We start from the raw sequence: 27,969 nt of genomic DNA on the forward strand, positions 1-27,969 counted from the left end.
AGGAGGAGGAGGAGGAGGAGGAGGAGGAGGAGGAGGAGGAAATAGTAACTGCCGTTAGAGAACAGAGATTCGATTCCCAGAGCACACATATCAGCTCACAACTGTCTGTAACTCTAGTCCCAGATAATCCAGTGCCCTCTTCTGGTGTCCTTAGGCATTGCACATACATGGTACACATACACACATGCAGACAAAACACCCATGCAAATAAATAAAACAAAACAGTTGCTTCCTCAGTCTGAGGAAGACTCAATGTCCTTAGGTATCTGCTATGTGCACTCACCTTCTCCTTTGAGATCTAGAAGGGCCATCCTCAAGAGAAATGAGAAAATGGGCACTCATTTTCTGCATTACAGCAGTATGCCCAGTGAGAAAGGCTTTTATTTTTTAACCTCTTGTTAGTTATAGATACCACCATGGAGATCTGTGAATTAGGTAGATGATAATTTCCCTCATTGAACTGAGATGAATAAGAAGCTGTTGGATTCTTGTTTGGCCTTCTGGGCAGGTCAGGCACTACGACCCCCAGAGAACCTTTCCTTAGCCTGGCTAGGTAGAGGTAAAGACTTCTTAGTAAGTGGCTTGATGCAAAGACAAGACTTTGTAAATCTTATTGCCTTGCTCGGATCACTGTGCATGCTCATTTAACACGATTTTGATTGAATACACCCTTAAACTATCATCATGCTAGCCACTCTATGATTTACCTATTGTATACAAGTTAGGCTTAATTATAGCAACAATTGTCATAATACCTATGTGTGGAAGTACTTTTTGTGTTTTACATGCATTGCATAATTTTCTTCACTACATTATTACTGCTACTGTATAACTGAGAAGGAAGCCAAGACAGCAATTACATAATTATTAACATGCCCCACACCACTTAACGAATGGCAGAGAAAACAGAACACCCAATCTCAATCACTGCGTCCTGGGATTTCATCGGATTATTGTTTCTGTGTTCTTGGTCTTAATCCAACTTGCATGAGGAGCAGTTGGAATGACACTCTGCTTCTATTTCTCAGCTGCTCGGGAACAACAGATCTTAGAGAAACAGAAGAGAGCCAAGCTTCAGTATGAGAAACAAATTGAGGAGCGATGGAGAAAACTTGAGGAGCAGCGCCAGCGGGAGGATCAGAAGAGGGCAGCAGTGGAAGAGAAGAGGAAGCAGAAGCTCCGGGAAGAAGAGGTAAGTAAGGTATTAGGAGCTGTAGGAACTAAAAAAGGGGGCGGTCAGGGGAAATGGGGAAAGGGAAGAGGCCCACACCCCGCCAGAGTTTTACCTATTTTCTGGTCAGTCAGGTGTGGGAGGGCTGCTAACTACCTTCCACTTATCCCTGGGTGGGCATTCCTCTATCCCACTCTTCAGGGGGTGGCCAGGGGCAGCCCTACCTGGGGACCCCGGAGCTACTTTGCTAAAGCCACCAGGGTTATAGGAGAGGGATGAGGGAAGAGGTTCCCAACACTGACCAGAGTGAACAGCCGATCTTGATGGAGCAGAGACTCTCTATGGTTTAAGAGCTTTATTATTGAAAGGCAGAGGGAAAGAGAGAAGGTAGAAAGAGAGGGAGGGAAAGGCTAGAGAGAAAGAGAGAGTAAGGAAGAGGAGAGGAGAAGACAGAGAGAAGAGAGGAGGAGGGTGAGGGGTAAGAGGGAGACAAGTAAGAGAGTAAGAAGTAAGAGGGCAAGGTGGGGCTGAACAGCCCTTTTTATGGTCTTCACTGTTGCTAGGTAACTGAGGAGGAGTTTAGCCTGAAGGTCAAAAGTTTGGGCCATTCTCTATGTGACTACTGACCATGCTTATCTTGTGGGGGATGTGGGACGTGGTAACTTAGGCAGGGGCCAGAGTTCCAGGACCGTGAGGGAACGCCTACCATGTCATGAAGGTGAATTATCGCCACTGGGGTTCAGACCTCAGCTCAACTGGAGACCAGCCTGCAATTTCCCACAGGGAGCCTTCCACCCCAGCTAGCTCAGTAATTCACATAGGGCCAACGTGTTGAGGGCATCTGGTGTACTACTCAAGTGTCAGCTGTGAGAAAGACCTGCCTCCGAATCTTGTGCTGGTGACATAGTATACCTTCTTTTGGCACTATAATACAAGGAGTTTGAGGAAGTAGCACTTGCAGAGGAGCAAAGAGATTTTGCCATTTGATTCCAGTTTGTTGTACAACCCAGGGCAAAATGCTCACCTTCTCTTGGCTCTGAATTGCTTGTCTCTGCTGTGAGCAGTTGGATTTGGTGGTTTCCAAGACTTCTTTCAAGTACAACCTTTTCTGATGAAATTAAGAGACACGGCAGGCTTGTGGCTTGGATTTTGGGTGATAGAAAACTAAGTATTATGCCAGGAGGAGTTCCATGCTTCTGGAACAGACCAAGGCCAAAGCATATAATAAGATGATCCTGTTATTTACTGCTAGAAAGTTCTGTTTGAATACAAAGATGCTAGTATATTTAAATTTTAATGTAGCTACTTGCTTTAATCATCCTTTCCAGTTACCTGGTCTACAAAGTGAGTTCCAGGACAGCCAGGGCTATATAGAGAAGCCCTGTCTCAAAAAAAACAAAGAAAAAAAACAAAAAACAAAAAGCAAAAAAAGAAATGTAATGCAATTATCTGCATGGAGTCTGTTATTACTAAGCTCTGGGAGTATATTTAGGAAGCGTATTTGAATTATAGATTTTCTTAACAAGTATATTTTAAGGATGTAATCGTACTCTTGTATCAGGTGATGACCTTTTATTCATAAGGTATAATGACACATCTTTTAGTATGAACAATATAGCAGTTTGTCAATTTCCAACACTATAGAATACCGAGAGTTTTATATAAATTTGGTATTTTTAAAGTCTCTGAATGCTTACTACTATATATTTACTTTTGTTTTCATAATAAAATAACATAAGATAAAACAAAAATTAACAATAAGATTTAGACAAGACAAGCAAACAGAAGGAAAAGATTCCAAGAAAACTTTTTTAAAAAATCAGAGATCCACTCATTCACACACTCAGGAATTCCGTATAAAACAGTCAACTGAAAGCCACATGATATGGTCAGAGGACCTAGTGTAGACTTGCAGGGCCTGTCCATGCTGTTCCAGTCTCGGTGAGTTCATATGAGTTTTGATCATGTTGGTTTAGAGGGCCTTGTTTTCTTGGTGTAGTCCTCCATCCTCTCTGCCTCTCACACTTTCTGCTTCCCCTTCCATGGGGTTCCCTAAGCTCAGAAGGGGAGAGGGTTTAATCGAGGCATCTCATTCAGGGCTGAGTGTTTCAAGGTATCTCACTCTCACTACTGTCTGCCTGTGGGTTACTGTTTCTTCCTGTCTGCTAGAGGAAGCATCTCTGATGAGTGGGAAACTAATCTATGAATAGAGCAGAGTGTCACCAAGAGCAATGGTTTTGCTACATTTTTTGTTTTGTTCTTTTGAGCAGTATTATTTGGTTTTCTCCTAAATCCCTAGATTATCTAGTCTCAGGTTCTTGGTCACCTAAGGAGTGTCATGTATAGGTTCCATCTTGTAGAGTAGGCCTTAAGTCAAATCAGATATTGGTTGGTAACTCCCACAAGCTCTGTGCCACCACCATTGCCCTAACATATTTTGCAGGCAGAACACCCATTTTAGAACAAAAGGTTTGTGGCTGACTTGGTGTTTATGTTTCTCTTCTGGTAGCATACCTTACTGTACCAAGAACTTGCAGCAGGGGAGTGGGGAATGACTCTATTTAGGTACTAGCTTGACTTCTCCATGTTAAGTGTTTTATGTAGGTGTTGTTTTCAGCAATGAGACCTTGCTGTCAGTTTGTAGAGAGCAACCTATAATCTTGGCAACAACTTGAGTTGCTTCAGGATTCCCATGCGACCTCTTTGGCCAACAGCTAGATAAAATATAACATAATGCCAGTATTGGAAGTTTATTTAGTGATAAGAGATGGCCAGTCAGTACTCTGTCTTATCCATTATTTAGTTATTTTATTTAAAAGGCCTTCATTCACATGCGCACGCACACACGCGCGTATACACACACACACACACACACACACACACACACACATGGAAGCTTCTATTGTATTAGTTTAAGCTATCTCTCCCCATCTTCCCCTCCCCCTATTTGATCCCCCCATTCCAACTAACCCATCATCTTTCCGTAACTATCTGTTCTATTCCACAGTACTAATGAGATCTATCTTTATCCCCTAGTCACTTACTCTATATCTAACCTCTGTGTTTCTAAAGATTTATTTATTTTATGTATATGAGTACATTGTAGCTGTCTTCAGACACACCAGAAGTGTGCATGGGATCCCATAACAGATGGTTGTGATCCATCACGTGGTTGCTGGGAATTGAACTCAGGACCTGGAAGAATAATACGTGCTCTTAACTGCTAAACCATCTCCCCAGCTCCCATCGTTGATTACTTTCTAGTTGTATCCATTTACCTGTGAATTTCATAATTCTTAATCGCTAAGTAATACTCCATTGTGTAAATGTACCACATTTTCTTTATCCATCCTTCTTCAGGGACATTGTGGTGGTGTGAATACGTTTGGCCCAGGGAGTGACACTATTAGGTGTGGCCTTGTTGGAGTATGTGTGACCTTATTGGAGGAAGTGTGCAACTGGGAGTGGGCAATGGGACCCTCCTCTTAACCACATGGGAGCCAGTCTTCTCCTGTTTGTCTTCGGAACAAGATGTAGAACTCTCAGCTTTTCCTATGCCATGCCTGCCTAGAAGCTGCCTAGAAGCTGCCTTGATGATAATGGATTGAATCTCTAAACCTGTCAGCCAGCTGCAATTAAATGTTGTTCTTTATAAGAGTTGCCTTGGTCATGGTGTTCTTTACAGCAATGGAAACCCTAAGGCAGACATCTAAGTTGTTGTAGTTTCTGGCTATTATGAATAGATCACCAATGAACATGGTTGAGCAAGTGTCCTTGTGGTAGGATAAAGTGTTCTTTGGGTATATGCCCAAGAGTGCTTTAGCCAGATCTTTACTTTAGGAAGATCAATTCCCAACTCTCTGAAGAACTGCCATATTGATTTTCATAATGTCTATATAGTCCACCAGCAATGGATGATTGTTCCCTTTGCTACACATCCTCACCAGCATGAGCTATCATTTGTGTTATTGATCTTAGCTGTTCTGATAGGCAAAAGACAGAATCTCAAAGTAGTTTTGATTTGCAGTTCCTTGCTCATTAAGGACATTGAACAGTTCTTTAAATATTTCTCAGCCATTTGAGATTCTTCTGTTGAGAATACTGTTTAGATCTGCATCCCATTTTTAATTGGTTTAGTTGTTTTTTGATACCTAGTTTGTTTGTTTTTTGAGTTCTTTCTATATGGATGTGAGCTCTCTATTGGATCTGTAATTGGTAAAAATATTTTAGCATTGTATAAGCTGCTGCTTTGTCTGAATGACAGAGTCTTTGCTGTACAGAAGCTTTTCAGTTTCATGGAGTCCTATTTATTAATTGTTGATCTTAGTGCCTGAGCTATCAGTGTTTTGTTCAGAAAGTTGTCTCCCATACCAATGTGTTAAAGGTTATTAGCCACTTTCTCTTTTATCAGGTTCAGTGTATCTGTTGTTGTTGTTGTTGTTGTTGTTGTTGTTGTTGTTGAGGTCTTGGATCCACTTGGACTAGAATTTTGTACAGGGTGATAAGTACCAGTCTATTTACATTCTTCTACATGCAGATATCCATTTTGACCAGTACCACTGTGGGTTTCTGGAGTCATTATAAAAAATCAGGTGTCTGGGGGTGTGTGGATTTATATCTGGGTCTTCAGTTTAATTCCATTGATCAACCTGTCTATTTTTGTGTCAGTACTATGCTTTTTTTTTTTATTACTATAGCTCTGTTGTATAATTTGAAGTCAGGGATGGTGACTTCTCCCACAGTTCTTTTATTATTTGGGATTGTTTTAGCTGTTCTGTTTTTTTGTGTGTTTCCATGTAAAGCTAAAATGTGTCCTTTCAAGATCTGTGAAGGATTGTGTTAGAATTTTGATGGGGATTGCAATGAATCACTAGATTGATTTTTTTTGTAGGATGGCTATTTTTACTATGTAATCTTACTGATGCATAGGTATGGGAAATATTTCCATCTTCTGATACCTTCTTCAGTTTCTTTTTTCAGTGAGTTGAAGTTTTTATTATACAAGTCTTTCACTTGCTTAGAGTTATCCCAAGATATTTTAATGATTTGTGGTTATTGTGAAAGTTTTTGTTTCCCTGATTTTTCTGTCATTTGTTTGTAGGAGGGATACTTTTTACGTTAATTTTTTTTTCCAGCTACTTTGCTGAATTACCTGGAGGTATTTTTAGGTTTATTAATATATACTGTTACATCATTTGGAAATAAAGATACTTTGACTTCTTCCTTTCTAATTCTTACTTTCCTAATGTCCTCCAGCTGTCTTATTGCTCTAGCTAAGATTTTATATACTATATTTAATAGGTATGGAGAAAGTGGACAACCTTGTCTTATTCCTGATTTTAGGGGAATTTCTTTGAGTTTCTCTCCATTTAAATTGATGTTGGCTATAAACTTCTTGTAAACTGTTTTCATTATGCTATGCCTTTATATCCATAATCTCTATAGAACATTTATCTTGAAGGGAAGTTAAACATTGTCCAAAGCCTTTTCTGCATCTAATGAGATGATTATGTGGGTTTTGTCTTATAGTTTGTTTATATGGTAGATTAATTACATTTATAGATTTCTGTATATTGAACCATCCCTGCATCTCTGGGATGAAGACTACTTGATCATGGTAGATGATCTTTTTGATTCATTTTGCAAGTATTCGATTGAGTAAAATTGCATCTAGCTTTATAAAGGAAACTGGTCTGTAATTCTCTTTCTTAGTTGGGTCTTTATGTGATTTGGGTATCAGGGTAACAGTTACCCTCATAAAACAAATTAGGCAATATTCCTTCGGTTTTTATTTTGTGGAATAATTTGAAGAGTATTGGCAATAACTCTTTTTTTTTTGACAATCTGGTAGGTTTATATGCTAAAACATCTGGCCCTAGGCACTTGGGGGTTGGGAGACTTTTGATGAGTGCTTCTATTTCACTATGGCTTATAGTTCATTTAAATTGCTTAATTTAATGTTGGTAACTGGTATGTATGGAGAAAATTACCTTTTTTGTTTTGTTTTGTTTTTAGATTTTCCAGTTTGGTGGCATTCAGGGTTTTTAAAGTATGCCCCTAATGATTCTCTAGATTTACTTAGTGCCTGTTGTGTGGAGTTATGTTCCCTATTTCTTTTTTCTTTTTGTTTTTTTTTTTTTCCAGACAGGGTTTCTCTGTATAGCCCTGGCTGTCCTCGAACTCAGAAATCACCTGCCTCTGCCTCCCAAGTGGTGGGATTAAAGGAGTGTGCCACTACCACCCGGCCCCTATTTCATTTCTAATTTAAAAATTTTTTTAAAAAAATTCTCTCTGCCTTTTAGTTAATTTGGATAAGAGTTTGTCAGTATTGCTAATTTTTTTCAGAAAGCTTAACTTTTTAAAAATTTTATTGATTCTTTGTGTTGCTTCTGTGTGTTTATCTGGTGAGATTCTCTTTGTGGCTTCCCAGAGAGTGTCTTCTGGAGTTGGTGACTGAGATAAAAAACAATGAGTAGTGGGAGGGAGGTTAGGAGGGAAAAATCTGTGTGATCCATTGGAGATGGGGCCAGGGAGAAAGGAAGCAGGTGTTCTGCTGCCCAGCTGAGGATAAAACTGGAGGATTAGATTTAGAGGAGCAGAGGGAGCTATAAAGATTCCAGAGCCAGAGTCCACTTTCTCTTTTTTAGTTTTAAAGAGGACATAGTGCACATTGACCATAGAGTGAACCAAACATTATGAGATACACCTTTACCTGTAAAGTGGCACCTTTGGTGATTAATTTGTTTTTGTTAGCAGATAGGTGACTAAGCAAAACTATTATTTGTGGTTCACCATTGCTAGCTTCAGTCTGATTGCCTTGGCTTCTCCTGCTCTCAGTTTATATACCTCATTCCTATCACTAAGCAACTGGTAGGTAGAGCAACCCCCTTCCATCTGTTTCCTTAGAACCAAAGGTGCTGGGACTGAAGAAGATGACTTGTAAAAGTGCCCAGCAATCACCTAGTACAAAATACTTATTAGAAATGTGAGACTCTCTTCAGTTGCTTTAGTTGACTTTGGTCGGGGCAAAGCCAAGATAGAGTGCCAGAATACATGGAACAGTCTATGCACTATTTAAAAAAAAAAAAAATAGTCGGGCTGGTGAGATGGCTCAGCGGATAAGAGCACCCGACTGCTCTTACAAAGGTGCAGAGTTCAAATCCCAGCAACCACATGGTGGCTCACAACCATCCTTAACAAGATCTGACTCCCTCTTCTGGAGTGTCTGAAGACAGCTACAGTGTACTTACATATAATAAATAAATAAATCTTTAAAAAAAAATAGTCACATCGAAATAGAGGCAGAAGGTTCAGAAGTTCAAGTTTATCCTTGATTTCATAGACAGTTTGAGACTAACCTAGGCTATATTAGACCATGTATCAATAAAAAAATTCAGGATAAAAATCCTAAAATGAAAACAAAACAAGATTCACATGGGTCTGGTGGTACAGGTCTGTAACCCTAGCTAATTAAGAGTTTAAGACAGAAAGATTAAAGGTTCAGGAGATGCTTTGGCTACAGGACAAGTTTAAGGATAACCTGAGCAATTTACTGAGACTGTATCTCAAAGTAAATAGTTTTACAAGAAGGCTGAGAGTATATATTAATGATAGAGCAGTTCCCTAACACATGTGTATCCCTAGGTTCAATCCTCAATTTTGGAAGGGGAAGCCAGTGCACGAGAAGGTGTTTGAGTAATTTAAGATAGATTTATCCATTCTTAGCTTGTATGTTTTTCATGAGTCACTGGACTTGCCTATTTTCTTCCCATCCTCCCTTCCCTGATGACTTAGAGTTTGTCCCCTTTCTCCCTTGCACTCACATTTTAATTCTTGACATTCTGCTGATTCAGGAAAAAGCCAGTAACTACTTCCAGGAAAGAACACTCTGCAGTGTCACATTAGATGCTTCTCTTACTTCAGCATATCCTGCAATGTCACAAGGGTCCACTTTGGAGGCAATTTCTGTGCATAATTTTTCTTTATAGAACATTAGTATTGGAAGCACTTAATGTAGTCAGTCTCATACTCCTTGTTGATGAAGGGATATTATGTTAGGTGGTTAGTTCTGATACAGCCTAATCTGTAGTAGTTTAAAGTCTGCATATTTTATGATTCTGTGCTTTCTTTTATCCTTAATATAATTGATTATATGCTCTGACCACTGGTCAGCATGAGAACAACCTGAAAATGCTTTTCTATTTTTTCTAGGAACAACATGGCACAGTTTGGGCAGGTTAGGTTTATGTAGAGAGCTGTGTTTTCTAAGGTTATGTAGCAACCCAAGGAAGGAGAAGCTTGTCTTTGTCACCTGTTCCCACCTTCAGGGTCCCAGGAGACCAGGTGTAGCTTAAGGACTTTCCACACATAGGGTAACCAGTTAGCCCCATCAGGTTAGTATACTGCTGATGCAAAGACTTAAATGTTTTCATGAGTGATCTTTGCAGAAGTGGGATTGCTTTACACTATGGAAGTTCTCCAAAGGAAGCCTTCTGTGATCAACTGTGTGGTTCTTGAAGAGCTCAATGAGGGCTTGTTGAATGCTCAACAACACATGTCTATAGAATCATTTTAGATTTTTTTCTCAGTACCAAATTTAAGACCTTTCAGTCATGTTCTGTCTCTTGTCAATCAAGAAAACACTACAATGAAAAGATTATTCATCTGATATAAGCCACTTTGTTTCTCTAGCATACTGGAAAGGGTTGCAGGATTCTTACCTTTCTGGGTCTGATATTTTGAAGATCATAAGAGGTCTGTAAGCTCCACTTTTCCCTTGTATCCCTTACCTCCTTCATATTCCAATGATGTCCATAATGTTGTTCTTCCTAAACGTATGTTTCCCATCACAGAAGTGGGTAGTCTTAGTATCCCATAGTATCACACTAGGTGTTTAAAAATGGCCAGAGCCAAATAAAAAAAAAACATCCTGAAACAAAACTACTAATAATTTAGCTACATCAATGCCAGATCATCTGGAATAACATTTTTTCTATCAGGCAAAACCAATACCTTGACTCTTAAAGGTCATAAGAATTGGCAGGATTATAGCAGTGGCAGCAGTTTTCTTATGGAGGGAGCCCATGTCCAGTATCCACTTGAGGCCCTGTCCTTAAACAAACTAATATTCTTTTTTTTTGAGACAGGGTTTCTCTGTGTAGCCTTGGCTGTCCTGGAACTCACTTGGTAGACCAGGCTGGCCTCAAACTCAGAAATCTGCCTGCCTCTGCCTCCTAAGTGCTGATATTAAAGGTGTGCGCCACTACGCCCAGCTACAAACTAATATTCTTAATAGAAGTCACTTTCCAGTGACTTCCTATAGCATCCAAGATGCCACATACCTTCAGAATTTAAGTGCTAGAACAAGTTATGGATGCTTGTGAGCCACCATGTGGTTGCTGGGATTTGAACTCAGGACCTTTGGAAGAGCAGTCGGTGCTCTTAACCGCTGAGCCATCTCACCAGCCCCCAAACAACATCTTGACTAAGCTAAAGACTGGCTATTCTTAGAGGGCCTTGGCTAACTACCTGGCTATATATAGAAATCTTTTGTACAGAGGAGACCTCTTGTGAAGAGCCCTGTTGTGGACCACTGTGGGCTTGAGTTCCATCCTTGAACATGTACAGTAGAAGCAGTAGAAAAGGTATAGCTTGTTCTCTCTGCCTGCCCCCCTCTCCCTCCCTCTCTTTCCCTCCTGTCTTCCCTTCCTTCCTCCCTCTTGCCTCTTCCTTTCTCTTCCTCTATTCTCCCTTTTCCTCTTCCTCTCCCTCCCCTCCCTCTCTTCCTTCCTCCTCTGATCACCAGACAACAGTGTCTGGATCATTCTGTACTAGAGGATTTTTCCTGATCTATCTATCTATCTATCTATCTATCTATCTATCTATCTATCTATCTATCTATCTATACTAATTCTAGTTTTAGTTAAAATAGAACATAATGGATTTCATTTTCACATTTGCATATATATATATGCATGTATGTATGTATCTTGGCAATATTTCCTGCCCCACTACCTTTTCCTACTCCTCCTTCCCCCAAACAGTCCCTTTTCTATCTTCATGTTACATGTATATATGTATGTATGTATGTATGTATGTATGTATGTATGTATGTATGTATAGTTTAATGCAGATTCCTCATCTGAAAGAAAATTGTGGAGAAAGAGTTCCAGGGCAACCAGGGCTACATCATGAGACTCTGTTTCCCCACCACCCAAAAAGCTGGGTACCTTGGAGTAATACCAGGGCTGAGAAGTAGTTGATAGGTCTGGAGATGGATCAAGGATTAAGAGCAAGTCTTGCTCTCTCAGAAGAAACGAATTCAATTCCCTACTCCCAAGTTGGGCAGTTCCCAACTGTAATTCTAGCTCCAGGAGATTTCACATCCCTCTTTTAGCATCCTCAGGGAACTGCACTCATGTAGAAATACACATAATTAAAAATAAAATAAACCTTAAAAATAACAATAAGTCTAGCACATGCCTTTAATCCCAGCTTTTTTGTTTGTTTGTTTGTTTGTTTGTTTATGGAAAGATGAACGAGAAGGCATCTGGTGTTGTGTGGACTTCTGTTCCCCTAAATGCATATGCATGTTCACCTTCAAACACATTCTCTCATACAGGGGGGACACAACTCACTCTCTCTCTCTCTCTCTCTCTCTCTCTCTCTCTCTCTCTCTCTCTCTCTCTCATACTTCCTTTAAAAACTTCCACAAATTTGTCTTTCCTAAGAAAGATTCTGTGGGGCTGGAGAGATGGCTCAGAGGTTAAGAGCACTGACTGCTCTTCCAGAGGCCCTGAGTTCAATTCCCAGCAACCATAAGGTGGCTCACAACCATCTGTAATGTGATCTGATGCCCTCTTCTGGTGTGTGTCAGAAGACAACTACAGTGTACTTATATAAATAAGATAAATAAGTCTTTAAAAAAAGAAAAAAAAAAGAAAAGTGTGATATTTTGTATCAGCCCCCCTTTGCTTTTATGTCACATATATTTATGAAATATTATGAATTTATACTTAAATCTAGTTTCCATGTATGAGAAAGAACATGATATATGTCTGAGTCTGGCTTATTTTGCTTATCATGATCTTTAGTTCTAGCAAATGACATAATTTCATTCTTCATTATGGCTAGATAAAACTCCATCGTCGGAGCTGGAGAGATTGCTTTGTGTTTAAGGGCACTTATTGCTCTTTCAGAGAACTCATTAGATTCCCAGCACCCATATGGTGCTTAACAGCCATCTGTAACTAGTTTTATAGGATCTGGCTCACTCTTCTGGCCCCCATAGGCACCACACACACACACACACACACACACACACACATAGTACACTTATATTCCTTCAGGAAAAACACTCATACACATAAAATAAATCTTTTAAAACTCCATTGTATATAAATACCACAATTTCTTTTTTAATCATTTGCCTTTTAACTAATTTATTTAATTTTTTAAGTTGGTATACAAATTATTGGGTTCCATATGGCACTTTTACAAGAAGAGTTTGATTTTGATTTATGTGTATGTGGGGAGTAGTACATGATTCTGACCTATGGAGGCCAAAAGAGGGCTTCAGATTCTTCTCTAACTGGAGTTACAGACAGTTGTGTGCCACCTGACGTGGGTACTGAGAGCTAAGCCTAGATCTTCAAGAGCAATGTATACTCTAAAACACTGAGTCATCTCTGCAGATAGATTATGACAGTTTCTCACTCTAGGTCCTTTCCTTCTCCCAATTGCCACATTTTCTTGATCTATTCATCTATTAATAGGAATCTAGGGTGGTTCCATATCTTGGCCATTGTAAGTACAGCAGCTGTAAACATGGATATGCAAGTATGCCTATTTTATGGTAACAGAATAGTCCTTCAGGTATGTGTGCACTAGTGATACAACTGGGTCATTCATATGGTTGATGTCATTTTATTTATTTACTTTTTTGAGAAATATCCATTCTAACTTCCATAGTTGCTGCACTCATTTTCATTTCCAGTAACTATGAAAGTGGGCGTCCTTTGCCCAACAACCTTGCCAGGATTCATTGTCATAGCCAATCCTCCTATGGTGAGGTAGAATTATAATGAAGATTTAATTGACATTTCTCTAGTAGCTAAGGATATTCAACATATTACAATTACTTATTTACCATTTCTATTTTTGATAATTATCTGTTTAATGCATTTGCCTATTAATTGGATAAATTGGGGTGATGGAATGTTTGATTTTAATAGTTCTGTATATATTCTTGCTACTAGTACCCTGTCAGATGTACAGTTTGTGAAAGTTCTCTTCCATTCTGTAGGCTGTCTCTTCACTGATAATTTTTTCCTTTGCTGTGAAAGAAGTTTTCAGTTTAATAAGATATAATTTATAGTTTCTTGAGATTATTTAGTGAGCCACCGGAGTTCTTTTTGGAAAATTTTTGCCTACTCCTAAATCTTGAAGTAGTTTCATTAGGCTTTCCTCTATAAGTTTAAGTTTGGGGTCTTAAGTTGTGATCTTTGATTCATTTTTAATTTTTTGTGCAGAGTGAAAGCTAGGGTCTAATTTCATTCTTCTACGTGTGACTAGCCAAGTTTCCCCAATGCTCTACTGGATTTTTAATCCAGCTTGGCTAGCTCAATGGTCACTGTTGGTCACAGTTCTCCAGATTTGTCTAGTCAACTAGTTAGATGTAGAGTTAGTCAGAACTAAAGGGATCAGGGGGTAAGATTACCTTCCTCCTTGTTTTCCTTCTTCTAAGTCCACACAGGTACTGAAGGAACAAGAATTTGCCTTGCCATTTCCCAACCTCTGTTGGTCACCAGTGATACACGGGAGAACCACAGCTTAGTAGGCACTATACACTTCCAGGATTTATGAATACTGTTTTCCTAGTATAACTACACTTTCTTTCCCTTGCTTTCTCACACTCAACTTTTCTTCTGTAAGTCAACAATGGTTCTGTGCTCCTACTAGCAGCAGCACCTGAAAACTAGTTAAAAATGTAAGTTCATGGGTTAGGTATAGTTTAGTTCTTGCTTAGCATGTGCAAGGCCTTGAGTTCTAATCCCCAGTACTGCCAGAAATAAATATAAGAATGCACTACCCCAGATTACTGAGAAATCCTAAATCCTATGGGGGGGGGTGCTTCTGATGCATCCACAATAAAGTTTGAAAGCCACTGTTCTGAGCTGTTTTTTAAATCTTCCTTCAAATTCAGATTCATTTATCACTGGTAAAAGAGCTAACTCTCTCAGGTACTAGATCTAGTAATTAACCTTATATGACGTGGTGACATAAATAATAGTATCTTCATTTTATAGGTGAGGAAATTGAAGGACAGAAATGTAAAATATTCAGAGGTCTAAAAAGTGGATCACAAGTCTACTCAGAGTCTAAAGGAACAAGGCCCCGCTTTTGTAATCCAGAGCCGCTTGGGAAATTGAGGGTGGTTAGCAATGAATAGATTTTTCTGAAGTTGTTCTTTTTTCTTCCTAAGTTTGCCAGGGGTATGTCTGGCTTTAAGAGAACAAGCAGTTCTTTATAATTCTGCCTCCTCAGAATTATAACTGCTCAGTAATAAGGCTGCTTTCAGTAGTCTTTATTCTGTGTCCCCTTAATATATCAGTAACTATCTTAAGAGGTCCTTCTGGTCTTTTTGACATATAGAAAATCTACCAGAACTCATCCTGAATTGAATTTATTCTAGGGTAAAGTGTTTAAAACAAATCAGGCTGCTAGTTAAGGAGTTTTTGTTTAAATTCATGTAATCAAAATACTATTTAGTGTAAGTCTCGTGTGACCATATTTCACTCATCCAGTGTTGTAAATTTCTATTCCCTCCTAGTTCCAATGTTTATCTGGAAGACCACCAGTGCTAGTCATCAGAACTTAATGGTTCAAGGTCATCAGGAAAGGACATTCAAGAAATGTACACTCATGACTGCAAAGTGCTTGACCTCAAACTAGAACACAAATGCTTAAATCATGATTTCTCAGTACTTGCTGTCCTAAATTATTTTTTTTGCCTATTTTTATAAGCCATCAAAAATTCTAGCTACATATTTTGGAGTTCAATAGGGTTAGTCTACTCCCAGACTACTGCAATGTAATGACCACTCTTTTTTTTTTGGTTTTTTGAGACAGGGTTTCTCTGTTTAGCCCTGGCTGTCCTGGAACTCACTCTGTAGACCAGGCTGGCCTCGAACTCAGAAATCCACCTGCCTCCGCCTCCCGAGTGCTGGGATTAAAGGCGTGCGCCACCACGCCCGGCTGTAATGACCACTCTTACCTTAGGCTTCCCCAGTAGAGGCAAGGAATAGAACTAGTATTTTGCATTGTCATTGAGGTAGTGAAGGTGCAGAATTAGGACATCTTCAGTTCACTGTCAAGGACAACTTTAACAGTTTGGTTAATATGGAAATTTGATAAATCCTCCTTTAGGAGAGAAGCCCGGTGACTGATTTTATTTTCTAATTAAAAATTACTTAGTCCCTGCCACCTACACACATACACCTAACTGTGGCAGGCATGGGTGTTTTATTTTGTAGCCAGAAGTCTCTGTACCATTGTCAAATCTTGGACTATGCAATATTTTCTTAAGCGTAATATGAACAGAAAATTATTATAATGTTGAAACGGAGTCCAAAGATGAAAGTGGGGCATTACAAAATAGGTTTAAAAATCAAATGCTGTCCTTAAAAGTTATATACAAGGCTGAAAATTTTCAAATTATACTTTAAATTTCCTCAAATGGGGAATAGGTTATGCTTTCAATTAGAAAGGCTATTTTTGGTACCATGATCAAATTTCTTAACCAGACTTCAGACGGGCTTGAAAGAGTTAATGCTTATTGAGAATTATTCATGAGCAAGTGGAGCTGGCATAGCAACAGTTTCTCCCCAGGGAAGAGAGGGGAGGGGACAGACAGGACAGGACACAGTGTTCACAGTCTGTGGTTGGAAAGCCAGCACTAGCCTAGCTGTATTGTTTACTCTCCACCCCAGCACAAAGGTATTGGTGTGGTGAAGAGAGCACAAGTGCCTGGGTTTGGGATGCTGAGCACAGAAAGCCCCTTTTGGTGCCTCTTCTGGAGTACTAAGACAGCGGCAGTGCAGTGCAGCTGAATGGTTCATACTGTTTCTGCTAAAGTTCTACACCTTTTGTAAATTTGGCAGGAGCGCCTGGAAGCAATGATGCGCCGGTCCCTGGAGCGTACACAGCAGCTAGAGCTGAAGAAGAAGTGTTCATGGGCAGGATCACCAGGGCCTGGCGGACGTGATGGTGAGTCTAATGCTATCTCTGCATTGCAGGGCCCTGTAGGGGATCTGGGGAGTGACTGGATGTCTGCAGGATTGGAAGATCCTGTACACAGCTTTTAAGAGGCTTAAACTGCCATGCTTCCTGTATGTGCATGCATTTCTCAGAGAGGAGAGCTGTCATTCTTTTTGCTATCAGGTACTAGAAGCACGAATACTGGACTTTAGAGAAGAGTGAAAGAAAAGCAGAGAAAATATAGAGCCTGGTAGCTGAGCACACAGGTCCAAAAACAGTCTCATTTTAGGAGAGAGAAATGGCAGAAGGCACAGTCACAGCACTACATGTGCCTGGAAAAGCAGCAGTTACTCTCTAAGAAGGGCTGGGCGGTTTCCTTTTTTTTCCCGTTTGTTGCTCTGATTTTATTTTAAAGGAACTTAACTTACTTTACTATCTAATTCATAATCGTCTTTAAATCTTCAAAGACCTAACTTATGGATTATTACTACTATCAGGATGACTTTCCCCTCTTTTCAATGTCATAGTTTGTTTCAATAATCTCAGTATTCTATTATGCAGGAGTTGTATACTCTCTTTCTGAGAGCAGATTGTAAATTACTGACTCTTGACTTTGCCATCTTGTGATTTTTAACCATTTGGCAATGAATACATTTTTTTCTTTTGAAAAGGCAATAATTCATTTGTTACTTTTCTAATCTCTTTATTAAAAACTAAAATGCAGCCACAAATTGGAACTTTTCCTTTTACCTCTCTTTGCTCTGGTTTTTTTCTGTGTAGGTGAATCAGAAAATACCCCACCCCTTCCTCTAACTTTAGCAGCCAGCACCCCCCCTTCGGACACAGGGACCACTACAGCTGCTGCCGAGTCCACCAACGGTATACACGAGCATCACCATGCCATAGTGTTCTGTGATAACTGTTCTGATCACCCTCCTCCATCACTGTGTCTGTCTCAATTGTGAAGTCACTCAAAAGTGAAATCACTTTCACAATTGAATTCTTGATCTGACTTGTCATGACTTTTCCCCCTAGAGCTATGAACGACATGCCCATATGTTTTTTGTTCCTTTGTCATCGCAGAGCTGCATGCCTTATATCTTAGTGTCCTGGAGACATTTCATCCTCAGCTCACTAACTTCTGCCTTTAAAGAAATCTCATCAATATTTGACTTTTGTGCATTTAGAGTCTCATTAGTCATCTTGTTTTACTTTTTAAGTAGCAAAGTACTTTTTTTTTTTTTTACTTCTGGTAAAAAAAAAAACAGAAATCACACAGAAATCAGATTCTGAATAGAATACTTGGGCTTGGTTAATGTAATGAATTTCTGGAGAAGTGTTTGAGAAGCAGTGGTAGGGAATTCATCAGTACTAACATGGAGAGTCTACATAGTCAGACAATTTGGCTTTGTGCTAGACATTCTGTCTCTCTGTCTAAAAATACAACACATGAAAAATATAAACATGAAAAATTTCTATGGTCTAGATTAAGAATAGAACTAGCAAACTCTGTTTTCATTTAATAATGGCTTTAGAAATGCTGTATATTTGACTGGTAAACTGAAAATGAGATATAGAAGGGATGTGATACTTATGAGCAATATAGAGAGATATTTTAATAGTAAGAATAAATATCTTTGGTTTCTCGTATTCCTTTGACACAGAATATCCTTATCGGTAGTGCTAAGTAGCACGGATTTTGCTTTATAGGTTGAGACTTGGTCTTCCCCATAGTAAAGCTAGTAACAAGGTGAGGTGAGTGACTCAGACATACCACCTATATGAATGCCAAAAATAGCAAGGTGAGATAATATTTTAATGCTGAATTTGTAAAAATTAAACCACTTGGTCAGCAGAAATTGTCAGATATGAGGAATTCTCTCATTTGAACGCATGAGTTAAAATTTGAAACTATTAGCTGATAGCTTCCTTGATAGGAATGCATGTGTAGTCTTACTTTTGCCTCAGGTTCTAACACAGATTCACAGGCCAGTGCTTTTCTTCTGGTTGTAATGATTTAATTTAGAAGCCAATCTAAAACAATGACAGAAAACATAAGAACACCAAATCTAGGGTCAGATGTTTAAATTCTTTCTATACTGTTAAAACATTTACAGAGGAGCCATTTTGATGCCTTCTCTTAAAAATAGGAAGAAAATCTAACACTGCTAAGTTAGTGCTACTTTAAACACAAACTGCATTACAAGTTACATTCTTTTTCCAACCTGAGCCTCAAATAACCTCCAGGAAATGTTCTGTTTCGGCACATATAGCTTTAGTCAAGGTGCTAGATATTTCTAAGAACTGTTGTCCCTGGGTCTAGGTTAGTTTTGTTTTTGTTTGATGTGGATATGTTTAAAAGTCTCTGGACATAAGAAAATACCAGATAGGATTAGCATGTTTTCGGCTGAGTATTAGAATGAGTTTGAACATTTAAAGAGAAGAGCACAGTGAAGAAATTGCAAACAGGTGACTGCTGTAGCCTGAACATTTCCAGATTAAGATAATGAAAGCAGTATGCTGTGCTGCAGTGGAGTGCCACTGAATGTGTGTGGATGAGGACAGGAAGGACACTTTGAGAGATGATTTCACAGGCGACAGTGATAGAAAACCAATGTCTTTAATGCATTTCTCTGCAGCATGTGACAAACTTTCAACATCAACCATGAATTTGCCAAAGCAGACGGAGTCTCCTATGAGTAAACACCTGTCTTCATCCACCGTGGCAATATCTTATTCCCCAGACCGAGGCAAGTGAATGGGTAGACCTTGTCTCTCCAGTTTGCTTCTTTCTGGTGTGAGCGTCTTAACATTGCCCTTTGTGAAAGTCTCCTTTCAAGCCTTCTGTAAATCTTACCACTGTCCTAACCTCTAGGGGTTTGGCTTACAGGACTTTGGAAAGTTACCACTTTGTTCCATAAAGAAAGGTCATTATTAATTAATAGGGATTGATAGTATTCTAATTTGCCAGAACCTATTTCACAGAGCATAGAGGAGTTTTGTTTTGTTTTGTTTAAAGAACCTGCTAGGTCAGTGATATAATTGATTAGCTAGAAGAGAATTGATTAGTCAGAGTTTTCTAGAAGACTTGATAAGAGAAAAAAAAATAGGACTGTGAAGTCATTCATGGTTTGTAGGCCTGCCTATTTATAAATGAAAACAAAAATACAGAAAGAAGTGGATGCTTTTTTAAAAAGGTAAAACACGAATGACCTTTTAAGGCAGTATTCTGTTTTGAGAGACAGTATATAGAGGGACATCCACTATTTTCAGAACCTAAGTAGACTTAATAGCATCTGTGTTCTAATGAAGGCTTGGAAGAGTCACTGGAGCCCTGAAGTTTTGCCTTTTACTATACATAGGTTAAGAAAGAGAGGTCTCGGTCATTCTCTCCCTTTGTGCAGGGTGACACCAGCATGCTGGATTAAATAAAATTCCTCTTGCTTTTGTAAGAGGGGAGAGAGAGAGAGAGAGAGAGAGAGAGAGAGAGAGAGAGAGAGAGAGAGAGAGAGAGAGAGAGAGAGAGAGAGAGAGAGAGAGAGAAAGAAAGAAAGAAAGAAAGAAAGAAAGAAAGAAAGAAAGAAAGAAAGAAAGAAAGAAAGGTCGGTCTCTTTTTGTGTAACGTGAATACCCTAAAGCACAGATGAAGGAAAGTCAGGTATTAGAAGACGTTTGAGGTTGTCAGGTCATCACCAAGGGGTGAGCAAGAAGAGGTTTGTGACTTGGACAATGCTGGTAGGCTATTTCCTGATTGTTTGTTACTCACTGGCGTTGATTTTATCCCTACATCCCAGAGGCGTGATGTATATGTTAGAGTTCCCGGAAGTGTCATAATGCTGTTCATTTCTGATGTCCATTTATGGGTAACTGCTCGAAGCATGGAAGGAAGGCAGAGTTTGAAAAGAAAATACTTAACACTTTTAACTCTATGGCTATTCCTTTTGGGAACATATTCCACATGTTCATTAGATCATGTGGTTATAGGTTGATCTTAAATTCATTTTTTTCATTGATGAACATGTAAACATAAACATGCCATTTCATGATTGACAACTGAATTATTTGCTTGTGTGTATATTCTAGATTGAAAAATGTTAATCTCCATACCATTTACTAAATAGGCATCTAAACAATATCTATTGTCACATATCCCTAAACCAAAACATTTTCATTGTTGGATTTTATTTTTTTCTTTTCATGTTTTTGATATTTTGTTGTTGATTTTGCTTTTCTTTTTGAGGCAGCATCTCATTCTATGGTCCAGGCTGGCTTTGAGCTCCTGATATTACTACTTCCAAGTGCTAGGTGTAAATCATAACCACCAGGAGTCAACGAATTTTGGATCATGAATCCTACCTACTGTCTTCCACTAAAGCCAGTTATTTGGTTGGCTATAATTTTTGTGCCATTGGTGTAAAATTAAAAGCAGAGGAAATAATTTCTTTTTTTACTGTTGTATGAAGGCACTTTTCATTTTTAAAAAAATCAGCATTTTAAAATATTTCTTTTATATATTTTTAAATTTTTTATTGACAATACATTCTTCTCTCACATAATACATTCCAACCACAGTTTCCCCTCCTTCTGTTCCTCTCAGCACCTCTCTACCTCTCCTCTCCCCTAGATCCACTCCTCCTCCATTTCTTCTTTGGAAAAGAGCAGGCCTCTAAGAAAGTGTAAAATTAGTTTCTAATTAGTAAAATTGGGCTTGATCTTTGTTTCTGCAGTGTTATATGTATTTACTACATGAGTCCATATACCTTTTGGAAGTGGGGCTAATTCTTTCCATCTTGTACCGGTCACTGTGCTTGTTCTTTGTTCTGCTTTGTTTTGGTTTTGAGACAGGTTCTTACTGTGTAGCTAAGGCCAGCGTCAAACACAGGATTCTCCTGCTTCAGTTCTCAAATGTTGTGATTATAGGTGTGTACCATTACACACCTAGAGCTCACCTGTGCAGCTCAGGGAATAGTGTGTTGAGTTAATTCTGATGCCACAAGAGAATGAATGAACTCCTCTAAAATCTTGAGTGATGTTTTATTTGTTTGATTTTACTTGGACAAACTCCAAAACCATGCTTTGTTAGAGTTATTTTTATTTCCACAGTTGTTCTGCCACCAAGATGTTAAATGCTATCATTCACTATCTTGTTTAAACACTATTTTCTTTTATTTTAATTCTGCTTTTAAAAAATTCAATTTAATTCCATCCCTCAGCTCATTGCATGCACCTTAATTCCATAGACACCTTTCTTGTTTCCAAGACTGCTGACACCACACAGCCTGTTTTACCCACATACATGCTCTTTGAACAGGCCAGTTCAGTGAAAGAGTCCAAGCTGTGAAATCAAAGAAAATTTTTGAAACATTTTTGATCAGCCTTGGATTCATTCCTGAATTTTTGCATCTTACTTCTCTTTTGCTGCCTTTATGAAATGTTTTCAATGGCTTAATAGCATTTTCTGCCAACAGTATTTTGCTGTTGGGTTTGTTTTAAAGTTGAATAATATATAGGTAAGTAAATTATTTTATGACTGGTGACATGTGAATCAGGTGGAAAATCAACTTGATAGACTATGGAGGTTAGAATTTTCTTAGGAGATTTTTTGGGGGGGATAGCATATACATCATTAGGAGTACCTCAGCTACCACTCATTTTTGCTCATATATAAAGCAGAAATATTTATTTATTGTAATGAAAGCCACATATTGTGGTAAATGCTTATAATGTTAGCTACTTAGTAGGCCAAAGTGGAAGATCATGAGTTTGAGGCCAGTCTGAACAATATAGCACGACTGTGTCTCAAATTTTTCATATTAAATTGTCATGAGGATCAAATGAGATCATAGTATAAATAAGGTAACACAATAGTTGGCACAGCATAAAAGCTCAACAAATGTCTAGAGCCTTGCTACTCAAAAATGTGATCCATGGACCAGTGATGGAAACTTTGTAGAAAGGCCAACTCTGACAAACAGTGGATCAGGCTATCAGTGACCTTTCTTTATTGAATGAGATTAGAACATGATGTCAAGATTTAAGAGGGTAAGCATTCTCTTCATTTGCAGATGAGCAGCACAGTATCTATAAGGCCACATTCCAAGATACAGTGTATTCAGTGAAAATGACATCAAACTTCATGTAGTCCAGACTGGTCTCAACTTCACTAATGTAGCTGAAGCTGGCCTTAAACTCCCGAATTTTCTGCCTCTATCTCCCAAGTACTGAGATTGCCAGTATGTGCCTGTCTGGCCATAAAACCTCTTAAGTGGTTACAGTGTGATTTGGCACTTCTGCTCCTAGATAGAGCCAGAAAAATTAAAAACACTTAAAGGGGAAAAGTTCTTAGCAGCATTATTCACAGTAGCCACAAGTGGAAACAGTTTGAATGGATAAACAAAATGAAGCATATCTATAAAGTAGAATATTGTTTAGTTTTAAATGAGAAAGTCATGCTGATAGATGATACCTAATAGATGAAATTTGAAACTATTCAAAGTAAAAGATGGAAGGCACAAATGTCATGAATTACATGATTTTGGTTATATAAAATGTTTGAAATAGGTAAATCCTAGAGACAGACAGTAGATTAATGCTTAACATGGAAGGAAGGGGAGAAAGGTTAATCACTGCTTGATGGATAAAAGGTTTCATTTGAGAGCCTTAAAATGATTTGTAGGGCTGGTGAGATGGCTCAGTGGGTAAGAGCACCCGACTGCTCTTCCGAAGGTCCGGAGTTCAAATCCCAGCAACCACATGGTGGCTCGTAACCATCTGTAACAAGATCTGACGCCCTCTTCTGGAGTGTCTGAAGACAGCTACAGTGTAGTTACATATAATAAATAAATAAATAAATATTTTTAAAAAATTATTTGTAATTTGGTTATGATTGTGAATATACTAAAATCAATGAACTGGACATTTAAAGGGGAAAGTTAAATGATGTGCTGATTCTACCTCAGCAGTAGCCCTACATTCTTAGCCAGTAGGAAGTACCCTCCTTCTTAGAAGGAGAGATGTTTCAGGGATTCCTCAGATTTGCTCAGAAGGTTCAGTAGACAGGTAGACTCACCTCTTTTACTTATTATGATGAAAAGACATGCAACAGAATCCACCAAGGGGGAAAATGAAAGGGAAAGTCTAGGAAAGACGAAGCATTAGCTCCAGAGCCTCTCCAGGGATCACCCAGGATATGTTTACTGAGATGAGTTAAGACAAGAATGAGCTGCCCACCAGGAAAGTTTGGTAGATATTTGATGCTGATTTTTTTTTTACAGAGATGTTACCGTGTGAACTCCTTGCTCAATATGTATCAAGATTTTGTATTCTTGATCCTGGCATGGTGGTGCACACCTTTAATCCCAGCACTTGCGAGGCAGAGGCAGGCGGATTTCTGAGTTGAAGGCCAGCCTGGTCTACAGAGTGAGTTCCAGGACAGCCAGGGCTACACAGAGAAACCCTGTCTTGAAAAAAAATTGTATTCTTGAAATGAAAGTGTATATTCAGATTGTTTTTACATACAGTTTAAAGCACAATAAATTATCTCCTCACCAGCTAATGCTGGGATTCTTGATAAAGTCTTACATTCCCAGGCATTGTTCAGAGACTCACCTTAGAAGCTGGCTTTTCCAAGGCCAGCAGTCAAATCTGAACACTCTATTCTGAATAGTCTATACTCTTAACCCCGTTGCCATGTTTTCAACCAGTGAGACCCCACACAACAGGATGAGGCCAGCCTGTGGCATTGATCTTACATGTAACCTTTAGGTAACCTGGGCTTAAAAGTAGAATCAAATCCCACTAACCTTAAAGGTCTGTCAGCCATGTATGTCGTTTCCTTGGTCCTTCTGAATCTTTTTCACCTGGCTCCAGCTCAGTTCTGGCCAGTAAGTTGAAGCTTTACTGACCACCTTCAGTTCAGGTCTGAGGCAGTGTTATGATGGTAAAGACATGAATACATGAATAACAAGTACCATTCTTGAGGGAACATGGGTTCCTATGGAAAATGAGACAGTGAGGACTTCAAGGCACTCAGAGCAGGGGATTTCATTGATCAAGAGACTCACTCCCCGATCTGCATTCCTTTTGTAGTTTTCCAGCACTGTAGTTGCCCCCGGGTGCTTAGTACAGTGGGAGTAATTCAGTCTGTGATTCCAGAAAGACTGCCTAAGGCTATCAGTCCCAAAGTCCCCTTCTGTTGGTGACACTGGCCTACCTACCTGGTGAGTGTGGATAATATATCAATGTGCTGTAATGGCAGTATACCAAAAAAATGGCCCATCATAGTTATCTCAGTAACAGTGTTATGTACAGTCTAGACCTAGAAATCTGTGTGCACAGTAGCTTGCAGAGGCATTGTGGGAAATTTCCTCTAGAAGAAGAGAACTTCTTAGAGCAATTCTGGAAAACAAAGATTACAAATATCGTGACAATGTCCCCCATGCCACTATAACCAGACTTTTTTTTCCTTTGTATTCTATTCAGCATCCAAAACTTGATTTCTCAATTATTCACTACAATTGCACAAGCCTCTTTTTAAAAAGGGCAGAACATCTTCATTGGTGGGAGAGGAAGAGGAGAAGAAAATATAGAAAAAATTAAATCATCTTAATCAGAAAGATATGTCATGTTTAGAGATTATTCATAGTCAAATCCTAAATTTTCAAAGAAGGTATATTAGATATATGTACCAGGAAAAGGTAAAGTAAGAAGAGTCAGGCTGTATTGTCCACTTTTATAAACCACAACTACTTTTAAAAATCAAGCAGAAAATAGTAATAATGCACTTTGACAATCTTTTGCAAATAATGTACATATTCTTTGCAACCGAATTATAGCACTGAAGAGCAGCTTGGGTTTTTTGGTTTTTTTGGTTTTTTGGTTTTGTTTTTTTTTGATGGTGCCAACAATGACCTTGTCATGTGGACATTTATATGTAACCCAGGTGTTTCAGCAGTATTCAGGATGTTTCACAGTTTAGAGACCAAAGGAGGGTTGTATTTGTAGTAGCCTCTATTTGAATTTTAAAATTCCAATGTATATATCTTCTGGAAATTTCTTCTTTTTGGGTCTTTTCAGTCTCTATTTTTAGACAAAAATAATAGTGTAAAAAAAACCCAAAACATTAGTTTGAAACTTGTTCTGGTTTCAGTACTTAGTTCCAACCTAGCCACTGAGACAAAAACAAGAAAAAGTTGGTCCCCCCTCATTTCCACTGAAGGAGAAAACTAAAAAAAAAAAAAAAAAAAAAAAAAAAAAAAAAAAAAAAAAAAAAATCAAAAACTAACACCACTCCCTACGTTTCTAAGGATATCCTAGAAAAGTCATGCAACAACACACATAGTGTTGCCAACAGAGGAAGCACCCTAAAGATTTAGTGCCCTGGGTTTTTAACAGGGTCTAGTCATGTAGGCACTCTCTACCAAACAAATATCCAAACTTCACAGACTTAGAATGTGTTATTTTTACAAACAGGGTTTGTGGGTTTTTTTTTAACCATTCACTTGTGAATGTCATTAACCTTCCTAAAATCTCAGCTCCTAGATACTGACCAAAGCTCACTAAACCTTGTAAGCAGACTTGCACAGACAGCAGTCAGGACATCTGTGTTCCTGCCTGGATAAGGCAGTTGAGGCTTAGACCTTAAGTAGCCTGTCCAAGGAAATCGAGCTATCAGATGGCAGGGCAAAGTCTTAGCTCCAAAGTACATTAACCACTCAAATGAACAGGGCTGTTGAGTCTTATTTAAGATGAGACCTAATGTATATTCAGTAGAAAGAGCATAATATTTTTTTAAATGCGGACTAAACATTACATTTTTAAAGAAGTAAGCTCTTTTCAACTCCTGATTCTTCTGCTTTTTCCATCTGTGCTTCCTTTATTTTCTGGTTATTGTACTGTAACTCTCTAGTATTCCATGCATGTCCTTGTGTAGCTCTCGGGAGCCCTCTCAAATCTTCATACAAGTCCTCTCCAACCCGGACCACTGAGAAAAAGAAGAATACACCTATATCTGCCATGGGAGATGCTGGGAAGGGAGCCATGGCTGGAGGAGAACCTTCACAGGTAAATTTAAGTGTTCTTCTTCACTCTATAGTTTGTCTGACAGTGTGATTGTTTCTACCATTGACCTGGGGTCTCTTTTTTGTCCATCTATCTCCAGGGCCTGTTCAAAGGATGCATTTGGTTTAAATTTTTACCAAACTTTGGAAAACTATCAAATGTTTTTTGCATTCCTCTAAACCTTAATGCCTTGTAGCAGATTCCTGATGATATTGTTGTGATAATACAGCCTTTCTTCTAGGGGACATGAGTCAGAGCGAGTGTTGCATCAACCCATTCTGCTTCCTCAGGCTATCTGGTTCTAGGACTCTTGTCTCTCTATACAACCAAAACTGAGGTTCTAGGTCAAACTTCATTCAATACCCTTGTAGAAGTAGTGCCAGTCATGAGCTGTGGCTATCATATTTTTTGTCCCTTACAGATGGAGAAAGTGAAGAAGGGACGAGTGGCAGCTTCTGCTTCTTCTGGGGGTCATGGGTCCCCACTGAGAAGATGCGAGCCTCCTGAAGATATTTCCAAGAGGTTGTCTTCTCCTGTAAAATCCAAGTAAGCAATATTTCCCTTGCCAGAACTCTGATGGTTAACAGTCAAACTTAGTTTGGTTCCATCCAACATTGTGGCTTCTGCTCTGCCAAAAGCATGACCAGCAAAAAGAGCTGAGCAAGACAAATGCCTATCTTTGAGGTATGTGCTCCATGCTTCTTATATATCTTCTGGATAAATGAAGGACCATTTATAAGTTCGTTGCTTGGTAACATATATAGGACTCATATTTGCCAAGATTATGTGTTCATCGTTTTCTTTTTAAAGCCTTCAATTTTGTTTTTCTCTTCCTTATTCCCTCTGGAATTGTCCCTTTTCTTTTGATGAACCATGTCTAGCTCTAGATTGAAGTGATTGCATTATTTGTGGGCACCTGCTCACCATCTTTCATTATTGGAGCTTAGCAATTTTGTTTTGGAGACATTGTCTCCAAAACCAAGTTCTTGTGACCTTGAACTAATCTTTCTGTCTCTGATTCTACAGTATTGAGATAATAGGTATGTTACCATATGACACAATATTTTGAAATAAAACACATAATTTTCATTAGGGACAGATAAACTCAACAAGGACAATATAAAAAAACAAATTTATGATCATTATCCCAAATTACCAAAAAATTTTACCAACAGTAATTGACAAGAGTGATTCAGTTAAAGGGTCAGTGGGTCAGTAAAAGGGTTTTCTTGCTAAAGGTGCTTAATAATAAAAGTCTGGCTACCTGAGTTTGATCCCTGGAACTCACCTAAAAGTGGAAGGAGTTGTCCTCTGACCACTACACATGTCCCATTGCACACATCCCCTCCTCATGAACACACACATAGGAATAATAAATAAAAAGAATGATTCAGTTACAACTTAATCCAAAAGTAGAGTATAAAGGTATAATGTTCCTTGGAAGTTTTTCTCTGCAGGGTTACATAAGATCATCTTCATGA

The 27,969-nt window shown here is 38.7% G+C and overlaps 1 protein-coding gene across 5 annotated transcripts in view; it reads left to right on the forward strand.

The window, feature by feature from the left end:
* Nucleotides 1-27,969, forward strand: part of Map7d2 (MAP7 domain containing 2) — a 79,242-nt gene that overhangs the window by 28,637 nt on the left and 22,636 nt on the right. For 3 of the 5 annotated variants that reach the window (XM_021188008.1, XM_029534415.1, XM_029534414.1), the window contains exons 3-8: nucleotides 1,029-1,192; nucleotides 16,333-16,438; nucleotides 17,210-17,308; nucleotides 19,069-19,179; nucleotides 26,361-26,491; nucleotides 26,910-27,034. In XM_021188008.1, coding sequence (XP_021043667.1) covers nucleotides 1,029-1,192; nucleotides 16,333-16,438; nucleotides 17,210-17,308; nucleotides 19,069-19,179; nucleotides 26,361-26,491; nucleotides 26,910-27,034 — 736 coding nt within the window. The remainder of the gene's footprint in view (nucleotides 1-1,028; nucleotides 1,193-16,332; nucleotides 16,439-17,209; nucleotides 17,309-19,068; nucleotides 19,180-26,360; nucleotides 26,492-26,909; nucleotides 27,035-27,969) is intronic. The other 2 variants (XM_021188009.1, XM_029534416.1) reach the window with 1 other exon arrangement.

This window comes from Mus pahari, chromosome X (genome assembly GCF_900095145.1).
Source record: "Mus pahari chromosome X, PAHARI_EIJ_v1.1, whole genome shotgun sequence".
Lineage (NCBI taxonomy): Eukaryota > Metazoa > Chordata > Mammalia > Rodentia > Muridae > Mus > Mus pahari.